Source organism: Erythrolamprus reginae, chromosome 10, assembly GCF_031021105.1.
Source record: "Erythrolamprus reginae isolate rEryReg1 chromosome 10, rEryReg1.hap1, whole genome shotgun sequence".
Taxonomy (NCBI): domain Eukaryota; kingdom Metazoa; phylum Chordata; class Lepidosauria; order Squamata; family Dipsadidae; genus Erythrolamprus; species Erythrolamprus reginae.
The window spans coordinates 2,415,411-2,431,486 of NC_091959.1; the positions used below are offsets into that span (position 1 = coordinate 2,415,411).

The 16,076-nt window shown below is 39.9% G+C and overlaps 1 protein-coding gene across 1 annotated transcript; it reads right to left on the reverse strand.

Moving 5' to 3' along the window:
* Positions 1 to 1,895: 1,895 nt before the first annotated feature.
* On the reverse strand, positions 1,896 to 12,797 carry LOC139173144 (uncharacterized). The gene is made up of 7 exons (XM_070762736.1): positions 12,746 to 12,797; positions 8,594 to 8,815; positions 6,124 to 6,525; positions 4,777 to 4,881; positions 4,641 to 4,665; positions 4,065 to 4,093; positions 1,896 to 3,356 (listed from the first exon to the last, which is right to left on the reverse strand). Exons 1-7 carry the CDS (start codon positions 12,795 to 12,797, stop codon positions 3,139 to 3,141), a joined length of 1,053 nt encoding a protein of 350 aa, XP_070618837.1. The 3' UTR covers positions 1,896 to 3,138.
* Positions 12,798 to 16,076: the final 3,279 nt, after the last annotated feature.

Sequence of the window (16,076 nt, forward strand, 5' to 3'; positions counted from 1 at the left end):
GGATTCTGATCCCCAGACCTTTACAGCACCCTCCAGATCCAGTTCGGCTGCCTCTTAATTCCTTGTGCAAAGCTCAAAATAAATTGAACGAAAGGCCAATCCTACTTAAAATGCAGAACTTCCTCCGGGGCTGCCAATTTCCCAGTGAATCCAATTGTCATTAAAACTCTTAAGATAGCAAATATTAAAAGGGAATTAACCTCCTTCGCCGAACACTTTCAGAAAAAAAACCCCACCACCCATTGCTAACTCCTAACTTAACAGTATTTTTCGCTGCTCCGTGTTTGCTCTTCATAAGTCCTAAAACCACAGGCTTAGGATGTTTAACTCCAAATTCAAGGGTTGTTTATTTAGCACAGTTCTTCTCAAATAGTGGGGTGGCCCCCTGGGTTAGGGTTGGGGGCCACGTGACCGGCATTGAATGAGATCCAGACCCATTGATCTAGTAATCTCTCCAAACTTGTTTTGGGCTGCATAAATTCTCCAGAAGGATTCTGGTAGCATCTTTTCTCACTAACTCTTTCTCTGAAGTTGCATAAACTGCTGTGGCCTTCATTAGATGTGTTGAATGGGTATACAGTGATACCTCTACTTACGAACGTCATTTGTTCCATGACCAGGATCTTAAGTAGAAAGGTTTGTAAGAAGAAGTGATTTTTCCCATAGGAATCAATGTAAAAGCAATACTGTAATGCGTGCCATTGGGGAAACCACAGGGAGGGTGGAGGCCCTGTTTCCTCCCAGGAGATTTCTAGAGAGGCCCCACGGAGGCTTCTCCCCACCTTTTCTGGCCCTATTTTCTCCCAGGAGATTCTTAGAGAGGCTCCATAGAGTCTTCTCCCCACCTTTTCCGGCCCTGTTTCCTCCCAGGCGATTCTTAGAGAGGCCCCACGGAGGCTTCTCCCCACCTTTTCTGGCCCTGTTTCCTCCCAGGAGATTCCTAGAGAGGCCCCACGGAGGCTTCTCCCTGCCTTTTCCGGTTACAGTTTCAGAGGCTCAGGTTTGTAAGTGGAAAATGGTTCTTGAGAAGAGGCCAAAAAATCTTGAACACCCGGTTCTTATCTAGAAAAGTTCGTAAGTAGAGGCATTCTTAGGTAGAGGTACCACTGTACTAAAATAGGATTTACACTGGGATGAGTAGAGTTGCTAAACTAGGCATGTTATGGAATTGAATCTAGATTGCGTTGCATTCCTAGCACCTAATCTTAAATTTACAAGTGCAACAATTTGTTTAGGGACACAAAGTTTAAAGATGTAAATACGGAGCTTTCTCCAACAGTCAACACCCCTCCCTTCCCCCACGCCAGTTCAATCCTAATCCTAAATCTTAGAATTTAAAGGGAGAGAATTCCTCCAAGGGTTTTGGTGAGAGAATTCCTCGAAAGGTTTTTCCTTTTTACAGTCCAAAAAGGAAGACAGCCAATAAAATCCTAACAATATATATGGAGCATTGAGACTGACCCTTGGGTTTAAGATTGGAAGGTGGCAATGATTCTTATAAATCAAACAACACCCTTGACATGCAAAATAGATCTTTCTCATTGTAAAAAAAAAAAAAGTGAACTTGAGATGGGTAATAAATCCCCTTTTTCTTCTTATTTAAGAATGATATGTTTTGGAGATGGGGGGGGGAGCTACTTTTCTCTAGCGTGTTACAAGTTCTCCCCAACCCAACCTTCCTACTTTGAAAACGGACTCCATAAATAGCTACTGCAGATGAAGTCCAACAGTGGTAATTTCAGAATTTTACTGCCTTCTGGCCAAGAGAGACTTCTTTTGTAAGAGACAAGCCTGCCATCTAATGGACCATCAATGAAAAAAAAATACCAATCAAAGAATGTTTTAAACAGGTGCTACACATGGAAATCCCATGTTCAAAGAAGAATGTGTTTGAAGACCTGAAGGCTTGAGTTGTCTTTGTAGGATATCTCAACACGTTTTAACATATACACTTGCATACTTGGGAAGTTTTCTTAAAGGAATCCTTTCTATAACTATGTCCCTGAAAGACAATTTTACACAAGATTTAAAAACAACAGAAACTTAAAACAGGAAAAGAAAGGAAAAAAAGAAAGAATAAGAGGAAAAGACAACGAGAAAAAATTATCTAAAGAAGCGACTTCCAATCTTCTTTACGACAGTTACAAACATAAGTATTGCTATCTCCATCCTTCCAAATGACACGTGCTGGTTGCCTTCTTCTCCTAAACAACCTCTTGTGAAGCAATGGCTCCTGAAACCACCTCTTTGTTTTCATCCATTTTCAGCAAAAAGTCCATAAAGGGTTTCCAAGCATTCAATTATATTTAAGACAAAAAGTCCATAAAGGGTTTCCAAGCATCCAATTATGTTTAAAACAAAAAGTCCATAAAGGGTTTCCAAGCATTCAATTATACTTAAGACAAAAAGTCCATAAAGAATTTCCAAGCATTCAGTTATACTTAAGACAAAAAGTCCATAAAGGGTTTCCAAGCATCCAATTATGTTTAAAACAAAAAGTCCATAAAGGGTTTCCAAGCATTCAATTATATTTAAGACAAAAAGCCCATAAAGGGTTTCCAAGCATTCAATTATTCTTAAGACAAAAAGTCCATAAAGGGTTTCCAATCATGAGGCATGAAGACCACTGGTAGCTAATGCTCCAAGTAGCAGATTTTTTTTTTTCCAAAAGGCACCTGGACTTTCTTCTTTTATATTTTCCCCTTAAAAATATTTCACTTCTCATCCAAGAAGCTTCCTCAGTTCACTTCTTGGATGACAAGTAAAATATTTTCAAAGGAAAAAAAGCCAATAAAGTCCAGTTGCCTTTTGTAAAAGAAAAAACACCTTTAGGTCAATCCTGACCTGGATGATGGAAAATATTTGCTGCAGGTGGGAATTTTAGCTATGGCACAGGTGCAAAACTCAAAATAAAACAAAGCATGGCAGCTCACATGAAAGTTGAAGAAAGGAAAAAGAGCTGGGTAGATGTTCTGGAACCAGTTAATTCAAAATCCTCTCAAGATGTTTCTACCCACTCAACTCTAGAACGTTGACCTAAAACCTGCCGTACTCCAAACAATTCAACTTGCCTTCACTTCCTATTTTGCATTTTCCCTTCTCAATAAAGGAAAGTTTCAGACAGCAAAACCAGGCAGTTCATACGCTGGAATCAGAGGCCGCGGAGGGACCATTTTTGTCCTTCAAAACCTTAGAATAAAGGACTTCCACGTTTTTTCCATGTCGCGTATCAGGAGTTGGCTTGTTCTGTGGCAAGAAACACGGAGCAGAGACGGGTTCCCCAGGATGGGTGGCTAGAGAATAAACCATTTCTTGTCCATTTAGGTCATTCTGGTTGGAAACGGCGTACGGGGAACCTGATAGTCAGAAAAAGGAAAAAATAAATATTCATTTTTATTTTAAAAAAATAACTTTTATTGAATATAAACATTAAAAAAAAAACATTTACGACATTAAAATACAGACTTTAAACACAACAGTACAGACAAAACATTAAGAAGCCCAAACCAACAAAAACAATACATAACCCTTTTGCAGTAAATTGCTTTGATGTCATATTTCCATGTATATACATATAAGTTAAACTGTATTCCTTCTACACTTTTCAGTTATAATGGGGAACAGCAATTTCATTGTTTTAAATCTGTGACTTGTTTTCAGCTAACGATTGGCCTCTGGATCCAAAAATAACCAGGGTTTTTATCTATCATGCCAACTTTTTAAGCTACAGGATACACTCAAAAGTCATACAAATTGTGCATATAAAGAATAAATATGCAAGAAGGCCCTGAACTCAGTGCTGATCATATCCATTAAGTGGGCCTGGAAAATATTTTTATTTATATCCCAAATATTAGGGATACGATATTAATTTCAAAACCACTCTTTGAAATGAAATGACATGAGTCTTTATTGATTAGCCCTTGGGTCATATCAAAATGCAATGTTCCAGAAACAAATTATTGCTAAAATTTGATAAAAACAATTTGATAAAATACAATTTAAAACGAGCTGAAATAAATTGAATTTCCATTGAAATTAAACGGAAAGAAGAGTTGACTTACAATCGTCTGTAACCACTGTAGTCTGGTCCCTAAATGAAAGAGATTATTTTAAAATCATTTCAGGGTAAAAGGGATAAAATACCATTTTATTATTATTTATTATTTATTGGATTTGTATGCCGCCCCTCTCCACAGACTCGGGGCGGCTAACAACAATGATAAAAAACAACATGTAACAATCCAATTTAATAAAACAACTAAAAACCCTTATTATAAAAACCAAACATACACACAAACGTACCATACATAACTTGTAATGGCCTAGGGGAAGGAATATCCTAACTCCCCCATGCCTGGCGACAAAGGTGGGTCTTGAGTAATTTGCGAAAGACAAGGAGGGTGGGGGCTGTTCTAATCTCTGGGGGGAGTTGATTCCAGAGGGCCGGGGCTGCCACAGAGAAGGCTCTTCCCCTGGGGCCTGCCAAACGACATTGTTCGGTCAACGGGACTCAAAGAAGGCCAACTCTGTGGGACCTTATCGGCCGCTGGGATTCGTGCAGTATAAGGCGGTTCCGGATGTATTCTGGCCCAATGTATTCTGACCCATTTCCATTCAATGGTACAATAGGCAAATACCTTTGTTGATCCTCCAATGCCTTTCCTGGAACAAAATATAAAAATAGTGAATTTTGCATATTTCAAATGCTTTTTCCCTCCCCAAAATTGCAAGTTTTGCTTTGACACCATCCTGGGTGAAATCAATCCTGGTTACCTTTTGCCTTTCTCTTGCAGCACAAGCACAAAATGACCACACCCATCAGAAGCAGGGCGCCTGCAGCGGCTGCTAGGGGGATCTTGAAATCGATGGTTTGCGATGCTTAAAAATAGAAAAGAAAAGAAATGCAAAATTCATACTAGAGTAGAAGGAAAGGGGGAAAGGGTCACTTCTGGGCACATTTTGGGAAGCAAACAGGGGAAAATTTCTAAAGCAAAATGTCATCGAAGAAAATATTTGTAAGTCAGGGATGAATTGCGGCAGACATTTCACAACCCAACTAGGCAACACGATCATGGCCAGAAGGGAGTGGAGCTTGTGAAGAGAAGAATGGAAGTCAGAGCCATTCTTCACTAGGAGGAGGAGGAGGAGGAGGAAGAAAAGAGGAGGGAGGAGGAGGAAGAGGAAGAGGAAGAAGAGGAGGAGGAGGAGGAGGAAGAGGAAGAAGAAGAAGAAGAAGAAGAAGAAGAAGAAGAAGAAGAAGAAGAAGAAGAAGAAGAAGAAGAAGAAGAATTTATTAGATTTGTATGCCGCCCCTCTCCGAAGACATACAGGAACTGGGATAAACATAGATCCATCCTAAGATGATGATGATGATGATGATGATGATGATGATAATAATAATAATAATAATAATAATAATTAATAATAATTTATTAGATTTGTGTGCCGCCCCTCTCCGAAGACTCCTGTATTTTAAGATAAAATACAGGAAATAGTATAAGGGCAGACTAGATGGACCAGGAGATCTTTTTCTGCCGTCAATCTTCTATGTTTCTTCCTTTCCGAGGACTCAGGGCAGCTCACAACAACAATAACAGTAGAGTACATTAAAAAAACAATCAATACTACACAATCATACCATACTCAAATCTTACTAGTCAGAAGGGGGCGCCTGGTGACATAAATGGGTCTTCAAAGTTTTGCAGAAGGCAAGGAGAGTGGGAGCAATTCGAATCTTCGGGGGGAGTTGACTCCAGAGGGCCAGGGCCGTCACAGAGAAGGCTCTTCCCCTGGGTCCCACTAGATGACATTGTTTAGTCGACGGGACCCGGAGAAGGCTGACTCTGTGGGACCTAATCGGACCCTGGGATTCATGTGGCAGAAGGGGGTCCCAGAGATATTCTGGTCCGATGCCATGTAGGGCTTTATAGCTCATAACCAACACTTTGAATTGTGATTGGAAACTAATTGGGAACCAGTGGGGGCCGCGGAGTGCTGATGAATGACAAGACATGGGCATATCTAGGCAAGCCCATGATTGCTCTTGCAGCCGCATTCTGCACGATCTGAAGTCAACAGCCAAGCTCAGGATGTGTGGTACCCTCACCCTTTGAAACTCACCTTCCTTCACGTTCACAGATACCCTGCGTTCTATCGTCCATGTGTATTTCTCACGATAAGCGGCCACCAGACAAAAATAGCTTCCACTGTCGGCCACGGTGCTGTTGGTGATTGTAACTACAAATGTCTTGCTTCGACCTGAAATTAGGGATTCATTGACTCGTCGGTGTGTGAATGCACCATCAATACAGCAGTTGATGTCGTAGGAGACAACATCATTTCCGCTGACTTCATTTGTAGCCGAATAGAGGCACTTGCTTGGTTTGGTTCCTTTAAACCAATAAACAGCAAAAGTGCTGGTGTTCTTTCCCAGCTCAAACTCACAGGACAGAGTAAAGCTTTGTTTTTCCTCAATGGAGACGTTTCCCTCTGCTTTCCTGGTAATGTTTTCAGGCGACTGTTCTGTAGTGCAAAACGGGGGAAAGGGTTGAGATTAGAGGCACATTTTTGTCAAGTTAGTATGATATAAGATGTTAAATATACGATGGATAATTCCTAAGGAAATGGCAGTATTGGTTAAAAGCAATACGATGAGAGAATTTAGGGAAATTAAACAAGCAGCAGTAGAAAGCGCTCAGGAGGTAATAGTCCTGGGTTGGAAGGACACGGCAAAATGGACAATGCAAAATTGGTACATGGTGGACCTTATTCAATTTGAGATTATGGATAGTGTTGTGGTTAGCTCTGGCCCAGCTCCTGCCCCAAGGACTGTGGATGTGGGGGAGACATCCACATGCTGCAGGCCTGTTTTGCCCCCGGTGGAATCTGCTGATGAAGGCTCCTCTGACCAAGAAGACATGAGTGACAGGGAGGAGGAGAGTGGGGCAGACAGCTCAGAAGGAGATCAATTCTCTAGCTCCTCCTTGGATTCAGAACAAGAGTTAATGATACAGCCACGCATGCAGAGAGCGATGCATAGGCAGCAACAACTGAGAGATTATTATCAAAGAAAATGAGGCCACCTGTGGTTGGGTGGGGCTGTGGTCATTAGTGAGGCTGCTATAAATAGCAGCCTGTGGGTTTGGCCATTGTGCAGGATTATCTGATCGTTGTGTTTCGTGACTGCTTTACTGACTTTGACCTTTTGTGTGCTGATTTTTTCCCGCTTTGAAACTAAACCAGAGCAAAGTGTGTTTCACTTTGTGAAAGAAGAAGGACTGTGAATTGCCTCACAGCTGCAAGCTAAGTATCATAGAACTGATAAGGGACTTGTACAAATTACCAGTTTGTTTGGAGACGAGGGCTCTTTGCTATACCAAAAGAGGGCTTGGATTAAGTGAATTTTCCTTATAAAGAACATTGTTTTGAATTTTCAAACGTGTGTGTGTCTGAAATTTGTACCTGTGAATTTTTGGGAGGAGTCTACCAGAGAGCCCGACAGAACAGATAAAGGGATGAATTCGGTTAATGAAACTGATTTGCGACAACTGATGGGACGATGGGACAAGGTAAGACGATATATGGCAAGTAGAATCCGAGACCAGGCTACAAGAAATCAATTGGAATCACTCTATAATATGTAAACAGATACTTTGCTCTTGAGTTATTATTATTATTATTATTATTATTATTATTATTATTACTATTATTTATTAGATTTGTATGTCGCCCCTCTCCAAAAACTCGGAGCGGAATTAAAATGGTAAACACAAGAAATACCCCTGATTTGGGGGTGGGGTGTGAATGCTTGCCTGGGGGTGGGCACTACTCACAAAGCATTTGTTTTATGTTATGTGTGGGTTCATAATTTTAAAAAATCAATAAAAATATTAAATAAAAATAGTTATGGACCCACAACATTCTTGTCTTAGCGCTGTTGCACTTTGAATAGATGCATTCCCTTTATAACATCCCTTGAAAATAATCAGAACTGCAGAAAACACAACAGCTGCAGAAAACACAATAGCTGCCAACTTGAGGACCTGTTGAGGCTTGCCATTGAGGCTTGCCTTGACTGGAGCTCTTCAGCCATTCCTGAGAATTGCAGCAGAGACCAAGAAAGGGCGAGTACAAGTGCACTAGAGTGCCTTCCGTCCCTTGTCCTATTGCTCTCCTATATCTCCTATACCTTTCTTCTATTCCTATATCTCTTCTTCTATTCTTTCATTGATATGTTCTATTACTATACCTTCTTTTCTATTCTTTCTTAGATATATTTTACTATGAGTATCTCCTCTATAACCTTCATCATGTATTTTACTATGGGTATACCCACTAAAACCCTCATTGTGTATTGGACAAAATCAATCAATCAATCAATAATAAATAAATAAACCTTTGAGAATGGCTGATCTAAACCCCCAAAATGATTTTGATTCCTGCCAAATGGGTGAAAAACACAAAACCTTCTCACCTTCTGGGCTCTTTATTATTGCTACAATAAAGAAATTGAAAGCCATGCAGTTCTCTTTGGAAGAAAATAGAGGGTGTTCATTTTCCAGGATTGAGGCTTTGCATGCAAAAATCCCACCGCTGGGGAAATCACTCAGGGAAAGATTATTGGGGCACTTTTTATGGTTAAAATGTCCACTGTGAGTTTTGAGATCTCCATTTTGATAGAAGCACCACCGTACAAATTCTAGTAGAGAGCTTTTGTGCTTCCCAGTCCACCAAGCAGCATTGTCTTCGCCGAAGGATTCATTGCAGGTGAGAGTCATGTGTTCCGTTTCATGCAGTTGAAAGAAAGTGGCACCTAGGGTAAGAAAAACAAAGACAGGTGCAGAAACACAAAGTTTTCATTCATGAATCTGAGTGAAGGGCTGCAAAAAAAATTTACTACCACCCTGTGGGCGTGGGTTATTTTGTGGGTGTGGCTTGCCGGCCATGTCTCTCCCGAGTCTCTGGAGAGGGGCGGCATACAAATCCAATAAATGAATGAATGAATGAATGAATGAATGAATGAATGAATGAATAAATAAATAAACAAACAAACAAACAAACACATAAATAAATAAATAAATAAATAAATAAATAAATGGAGTGGTTTGATGATCATGTGATCTGGGAGTGGCTTAAAAGTCATGTGACTGGCTTAAAAGTGGCCAACTTGACATCACTCATGTCAAGGGTTTGGGTTAGGGTGCCTGGCCTCCCCTCGCCTCAAAGAGATACAATTTCCCTCTCTATTTACTAAGACTGAACATCCCAAATATACTACACTGCTCAAAAAAAATAAAGGAAACAGTTAAACAACACAATATAACTCCAAGTAAATCAAACATTGGTGAAATCAAGCTGTCCACTTAGGAAGTAACACTGATTGACCATCAATTTCAACTGCTATTGTGCACATTCAACTTTGTACAGAACAAAGTATTCAATGAAAATATTTCATTCATTCAGATCTAGGAGGTGTTATTTGAGGGTTCCCTTTATTTATTTATTTTTGAGCAGTATATTTAATTCTATGTATATATGCCATATTACACACAGGCACACAAAAATATACATTATCTACTATATAAACTGTATGTGTCAAAATTATACACATTCAACCTCATTGACTGTGATAGGAAAAACATACCCAGTGCCCAGAAGGGAAAAAAGCAAAAAAATTCAAAATTTTACTACTGGTTCTGCGTACCTGGCCATGCCTGTAGGAACCCATCAGTGATGAATCTGGGAAAAGTAATTGTGTATAAATCGCAACTTGGGCGTCCTCCCCAATCCACAGCTCACATTAGAGAAACATCTTTCGGCTGTGGCGAGGGAGGCGTTTGCCCAGGTTCGCCTTGTGCACCAGTTGAGGCCCTATCTGGACCGGGACTCACTGCTCACAGTCACTCATGCCCTCATCACCTCGAGGTTCGACTACTGTAACGCTCTCTACATGGGGCTACCTCTGAAAAGTGTTCAGAAACTTCAGATCGTGCAGAATGCAGCTGCGAGAGCAATCATGGGCTTTCCCGAAATATGCCCATGTCACACCAACACTCTGCAGTCTGCATTGGTTGCCGATCAGTTTCCGATCACAATTCAAAGTGTTGGTTATAACCTATAAAGCCCTTCATGGCACCGGACCAGATTATCTCAGGGACCGCCTTATGCTGCACGAATCTCAGCGACCAGCTAGGTCCCACAGAGTGGATCTTCTCCGGATCCCATCAACTAAACAATGTCGCTTGGCGGGACCCAGGGGAAGAGCCTTCTCTGTGGCGGCCCCGGCCCTCTGGAACTAACTCCCCCCAGAGATTAGAATTGCCCCCACCCTCCTTGCCTTTCGTAAGCTACTTAAAACCCACCTCTGCCATCAGGCATGGGGGAATTGAGATACCCTTTCCCCCTAGGCCTTTACAATTCTATGCATGGTATGTCTGTATGTATGTCTGGTTTTTATATTAATGGGTTTTTAATCGTTTTTAGTATTGGATTACTATTGTACACTGTTTTATTGTTGCTGTTAGCCGCCTCGAGTCTCTGGAGTGGGGCGACATACAAATCCAATCAATCAATCAGTCAATCAATAAATAAATAAATATAAATGAAGAAGGGGATATAAAATCTAGGAAAGAGCTACAAGAGGAAGAGATTGAATTGGAATGGTGGAATGATTTAATCTGCAGATAAAATCAGGATATTTAAGAGATAAAAAAGTATGTGGTATTAAGAAGGAACTAATGGCGACAGATAAAATCTTGCTAGGACCAGAGAAAAGAAAATCTGTCAATATTTATTAGAATACAAAATAGCAGAAGAACTGGTTAAAGAAACTACGGTTATTTGGACTCAAAATTTTGGATACAATATCGATCTGGACAAATGGCAAGAATTATGGGAGAGGAACAGAAAACTAACATTGGCTACAGCTTATAAGAAAACTTATATAAAATGTTTTGCAGATGTCACCTCCCGTCAACAAAGTTAGCAAAAACAGGAAACGTTCAGGGCAGTGCAAATAGCAACTCGTTCTTATTATCATATGTGGTGGTGGTGTACAAAACCAGGAAATGTTGGCACCATGGTTAGAAGAGATGTTAAATAAAAACGTAGATATGAAACCAGAATTGTTTCTACTAGGAATCACCAATGAGTAACACGATAAAGGAGAGATATACCTAATATTGCATATAACTGCAGCAAGAGTGATCTATATATAATATTGGAAAAACAAAGATATCCCAGCAGAGGAAGAAATAATAAAAGAACATTGACATGTGCAGAAATGGACAGACTAACATTGGAGAGTAAAGACAAGGGTGAGACAGAATAGAAACATAGAAGATTGACGGCAGAAAAAGACCTCCAGGTCCATCTAGTCTGCCCTTATACTATTTCCTGTATTTTATCTTAGGATGGAAAGATGTTTATCCCAGGCATGTTTAAATTCAGTTCCTGTGGATTTACCAACCATGTCTGCTGGAAGTTTGCTCCAAGGATCTACTACTCTTTCAGTCAAATAATATTTTCTCACGTTGCTTCTGATCTTTCCCCCAACTGACCTCAGATTGTGGCCCCTTGTTCTTGTGTTCACTTTCCTATTAAAAACACTTCCCTCCTGGACCTTATTTAACCCTTTCACATATTTAAATGTTTCAATCATGTCCCCCCTTTCCCTTCTGTCTTCCAGACTATACAAATTGAGTTCATGAAGTCTTTCCTGATCAGTTTTATGCTTAAGACCTTCCACTATTTTTGTAGCACGAATACTTTGAAGCATGGGGCAAACTATCAATGGATAGAAAGGAGAAAAATGAGTCCAGAGAAGTAGAGACAAAGGATTTGAAGAATGCAAATTGAACAATGTTTAGCTATGTCAACAATTTACAATGAGGGATGCAAATGTAAGGCCAAAATAGCAATGTACGATGAGCAATAATTGCATTTGTTGTTATGCAAAGATTATGTAAAGAAAGGACCAACACAGGGTGATCACACTGTGTTCCAATGTTTTTAATGTTTGTGTAAATAAAAGATTTTTTTTTAAAAAAAACAGACCCCCATCCCAATATTCATCCCCAAAGTCAATCAAAGATCAAACTCCAAATATAAATGCAGCAACAGATTTAAACTTAATATTAACCACTCCAAACTTGATTGTAAAAAATATGACTTCAGTAACTGAGTTGTCGAAGCGTGGAACTCATTACCGGACTCCATAGTGTCATCCCCAAACCCCCAACACTTTACCCTTAGATTATCTACAGTTGACCTATCCAGATTCCTAAGAGGTCAGTAAGGGGCGAGTACAAGTGCAGTAGAGTGCCTTCCGTCCCCTGTCCTATTGCTCTCCTATATCTCCTATACCTTTCTTCTATTCCTATATCTCTTCTTCTATTCTTTCATTGATATGTTCTATTCCTATATCTTCTTTTCTATTCTTTCTTAGATATATTTTACTATGAGCATCTCCTCTATAACCTTCATCATGTATTTTACTATGTGTATAGAGATATATACCCACTAAAACCCTCATTGTGTATTGGACAAATTAAATAAATAAAATAAATAAAATAAATAAAAGAAGGCCCAGTAGCAGAGGCTGTGTCTTCCTCTTTAGCTCAGCTCCAAATGCTTCCTGTAGGTCCCTCATCCCGAATTCCACCCTGTGGCAAATTCCCAGCAGGAACAAAGAGAGGCCACCCAACAAGGAACCCAAGCAGGAGGCGGGATGAGAGAGCCATACCTGCAGCTTCTCTCAGGAACAGAAGGGTCAGGAGGCAGCACAAGACCGTCATCGCCGCTAAGCCAAACATCTCTTTGTTTCTCATCTTCCTTCGGGTCTCAAAAGCTGCTCAAGTGAAGGAAGGAAGAGGAAGTTCTTGCTTCGCTGAAGGCCAAAAATAAAAGCAGAAGGAAACGCACGAAAGCTCATGAAACACATTTGCCCTTTTAAAACCGCATCATTACCACATCCATGGTACAGCTTTGACCAGTGCACACTCATGATTTGGTCAGAGCCTGCTGAGATGATGGAGGAGGATGAGGAGGAAGAAGAGAAGGAGAATAACTGTAGCATCTTTGGTGCTCTCTGAGCTTGGTTGTTTTCTTGCTGACATTTCTTGCTTGCTTGCTTGCTTTCATCTATCTATCTATCTATCTATCTATCTATCTATCTATCTATCTACCTACATACCTACCTACCCACCCACTTTGCCAGAGGAGTGGAGGGCTCTTCTGGTAAAATATCTCTGGACATTTTCTAGAGTATTTATGTCTGAAATGTGGTGTGAGTTCCAGACAGCTGAGCGTCTGATAATATATATATGTATGTATATATGTATGTAGGTAGGTAGCTAGGTAGCTAGGTAGGTAGGAAGGTCAGTCGGTCGGTCGGTAGGTAGATGATAGGTGGATGGATGGATAGATAGATAGATAGATAGATAGATAGATATAAATAAATAAATAAATAAATAAATAAATAAATAAATAACTGCTGCGGTTTGTGGCGATTCAAATGCCAAAGATGTTACCTGGATCAGGCACTAGAGGGCGCAGCGATATCTCTGCCCTTAACCTTCAATTTTAATGACAACAGCAACCAAAAAATTACAAAGATTGTGTTTGTAACTGTTGTAAAGAAGGCTGAAAACCATTTCTTAGTCTGTGTCTGTTCTTGTCTGTTTCTTTAAGTTGTTTCCCTTTGTTGCATTCATAACTTTCTCTTTGGTGGCTTTCTTTGCCTTATTTTAAATGGAGCTTGTATTTATTTATTTATTTATTTTTATTTATTTATTCATTTGTCCAATACATAAATACATAGGAAGAAAAATAGATATGTAGTAATATATATAAGGGTAAAGTGAACTTAGAGGAGAGGATATATGAAAGGAAGAAAATATATATAAGTGAGAGAAAGGAAAGACAATTGGACAGGGGCCGAAAGGCACACCAGTGCACTTATGTACGCCCCTTACTGGCCTCTTAGGAACCTGGAGAGGTCAATCATGGAGAGTCTAAGGGAGAAATGTTGGGGGTTAGGGGTTGAGACGATTGAGTCCGGTAATGAGTTCCACACTTCGATAACTCAATTGTTGAAATCATATTTTTTACAGTCAAGTTTGGAGCGGTTCGTATTAAGTTTGAATCTGCTGCGTGCTCTTGTGTTGTTGCTGTTGAAGCTGAAGTAGTCATTGACCGGTAGGACGTTGCAGCATATGATCTTATGGGCAATACTCAAGTCATGTTTTAGGCACCGCAGTTCTAGGCTTTCTAGGCCCAGGATTGTTAGTCTATTTTCGTAGGATATTCTGTTTCGAGTGGAGGAGTGAAGGGCTCTGAAGGGCTTAAAAGAAACTATTTAATAAAACTGATATCCTGCCAGAGAGGCAGAAAAACAGCCTGCGAATTCTTTGTGCCTCAGGAAATTGGTTGGGTGTCAACTTTGATGGTTTATCAGCTCACTGTGGCTGATATTTTATTTTTTTATTTTTTTTAAAAGACTTTATGACTTAATAATAAACGTTGTTCTAAATTGTCCTGGAACTAAAAATATTCCCTTTGAAAGCGAGGTCCGCTAACCCCATCTAGGGAACTTGTGTGGAGACTGCAACATTTCCATATTTCCCACTTTCTTTTGTTCGACATTTGGGTGGCTTTGAATGTAAAATGAGGCTGTTCACCTAACAGGCAACATTTGCATTTTCCCCTTGGACAATTCCAGCAGGAACCGGTGGGATTATTTGCATGGTTTTCGGCTGCCCTTCCAGGCGAGGGAGGCAACCAAGAGATGGAACAGGACCATGGGAGCAAGGGGGTTGTAATTGCAAAGGCCCTTCAGGATTGCCCTTAAGGAGGATTGGGATGGGTTTGATAGTAGGCGAGAATGGCCTTGGAGACAGGAAGACAGATAGAAGATTGACGGCAGAAGAAGACCTCATGGTCCATCTAGTCTGCCCTTGTACTATTTCCTATATTTTATCTTAGGATGGATGGATGTTTGTCCCAGGCAGGTTTCAATTCAGTTCCTGTATGTCTTCGGAGAGGGGCGGCATACAAATCTAATATATTATTATTATTATTATTATTATTGTTGTTGTTGTTGTTGTTGTTGTTGTTGTTGTTACTACTATTATTACTATTATTATTATTACTACTATTATTACTATTATTACTATTATTACTATTATTACTATTATCATTTTTATTATTATTATTATTATTATTATTATTATTATTATTATTATTAACCAACCACCTCTGCTGGAAATTTGTTCCAAGCATCTACTACTCTTTCAGTCAAATAATATTTTCTCACATGGCTTCTGATCTTTCCCCCAACTAACCTCGGATTGTGCCCCCTTGTTCTCGTGTTAGAAACATAGAAGATTGACGGCAGAAAAAGACCTCCAGGTCCATCTAGTCTGCCCTTATACTATTTCCTGTATTTTATCTTAGGGTGGATCTATGTTTATCCCAGGCATGTTTCAATTCAGTGACTATGGATTGACCAACCACGTCTGCTGGAAGTTTGTTCCAAGGATCTACTACTCTTTCAGTCAAATAATATTTTCTCACGTTGCTTTTGATCTTTCCCCCAACTGACTTCAGATTGTGTCCCCTTGTTCTTGTGTTCACTTTCCTATTAAAAACAATTCCCTTCTGAACCTTATTTAACCCTTTAACGTATTTAAATGTTTCGATCATGTCCCCCCTTTTCCTTCTGTCCTCCAGACTATACAGATGGAGTTCATGAAGTCTTTCCTGATATGTTTTATGCTTAAGACCTTCCACTATTCTTGTAGCCCATCTTTGGACCCATTCAATTTGATCAATATCTTTCTGTAGGCGATGTCTCCAGAACTGGATGCAGTATTCCCAAAAAAATTAGGATTAGAGTTCGGGGCTGGCCAGGTTCTCTCTTCTGGTCTGAAGCCAAACTGTCAAACTCTGCAAATGAGGATATTTGATCTGATGAAAATGACGTCAGTCATCCAGAAGGCCGTCAAAGCACAATAAGCAAATGAGTGATTTGGGAAGCTGTAAAAAAAAAAAAATACAACCCACCCCAGAATATA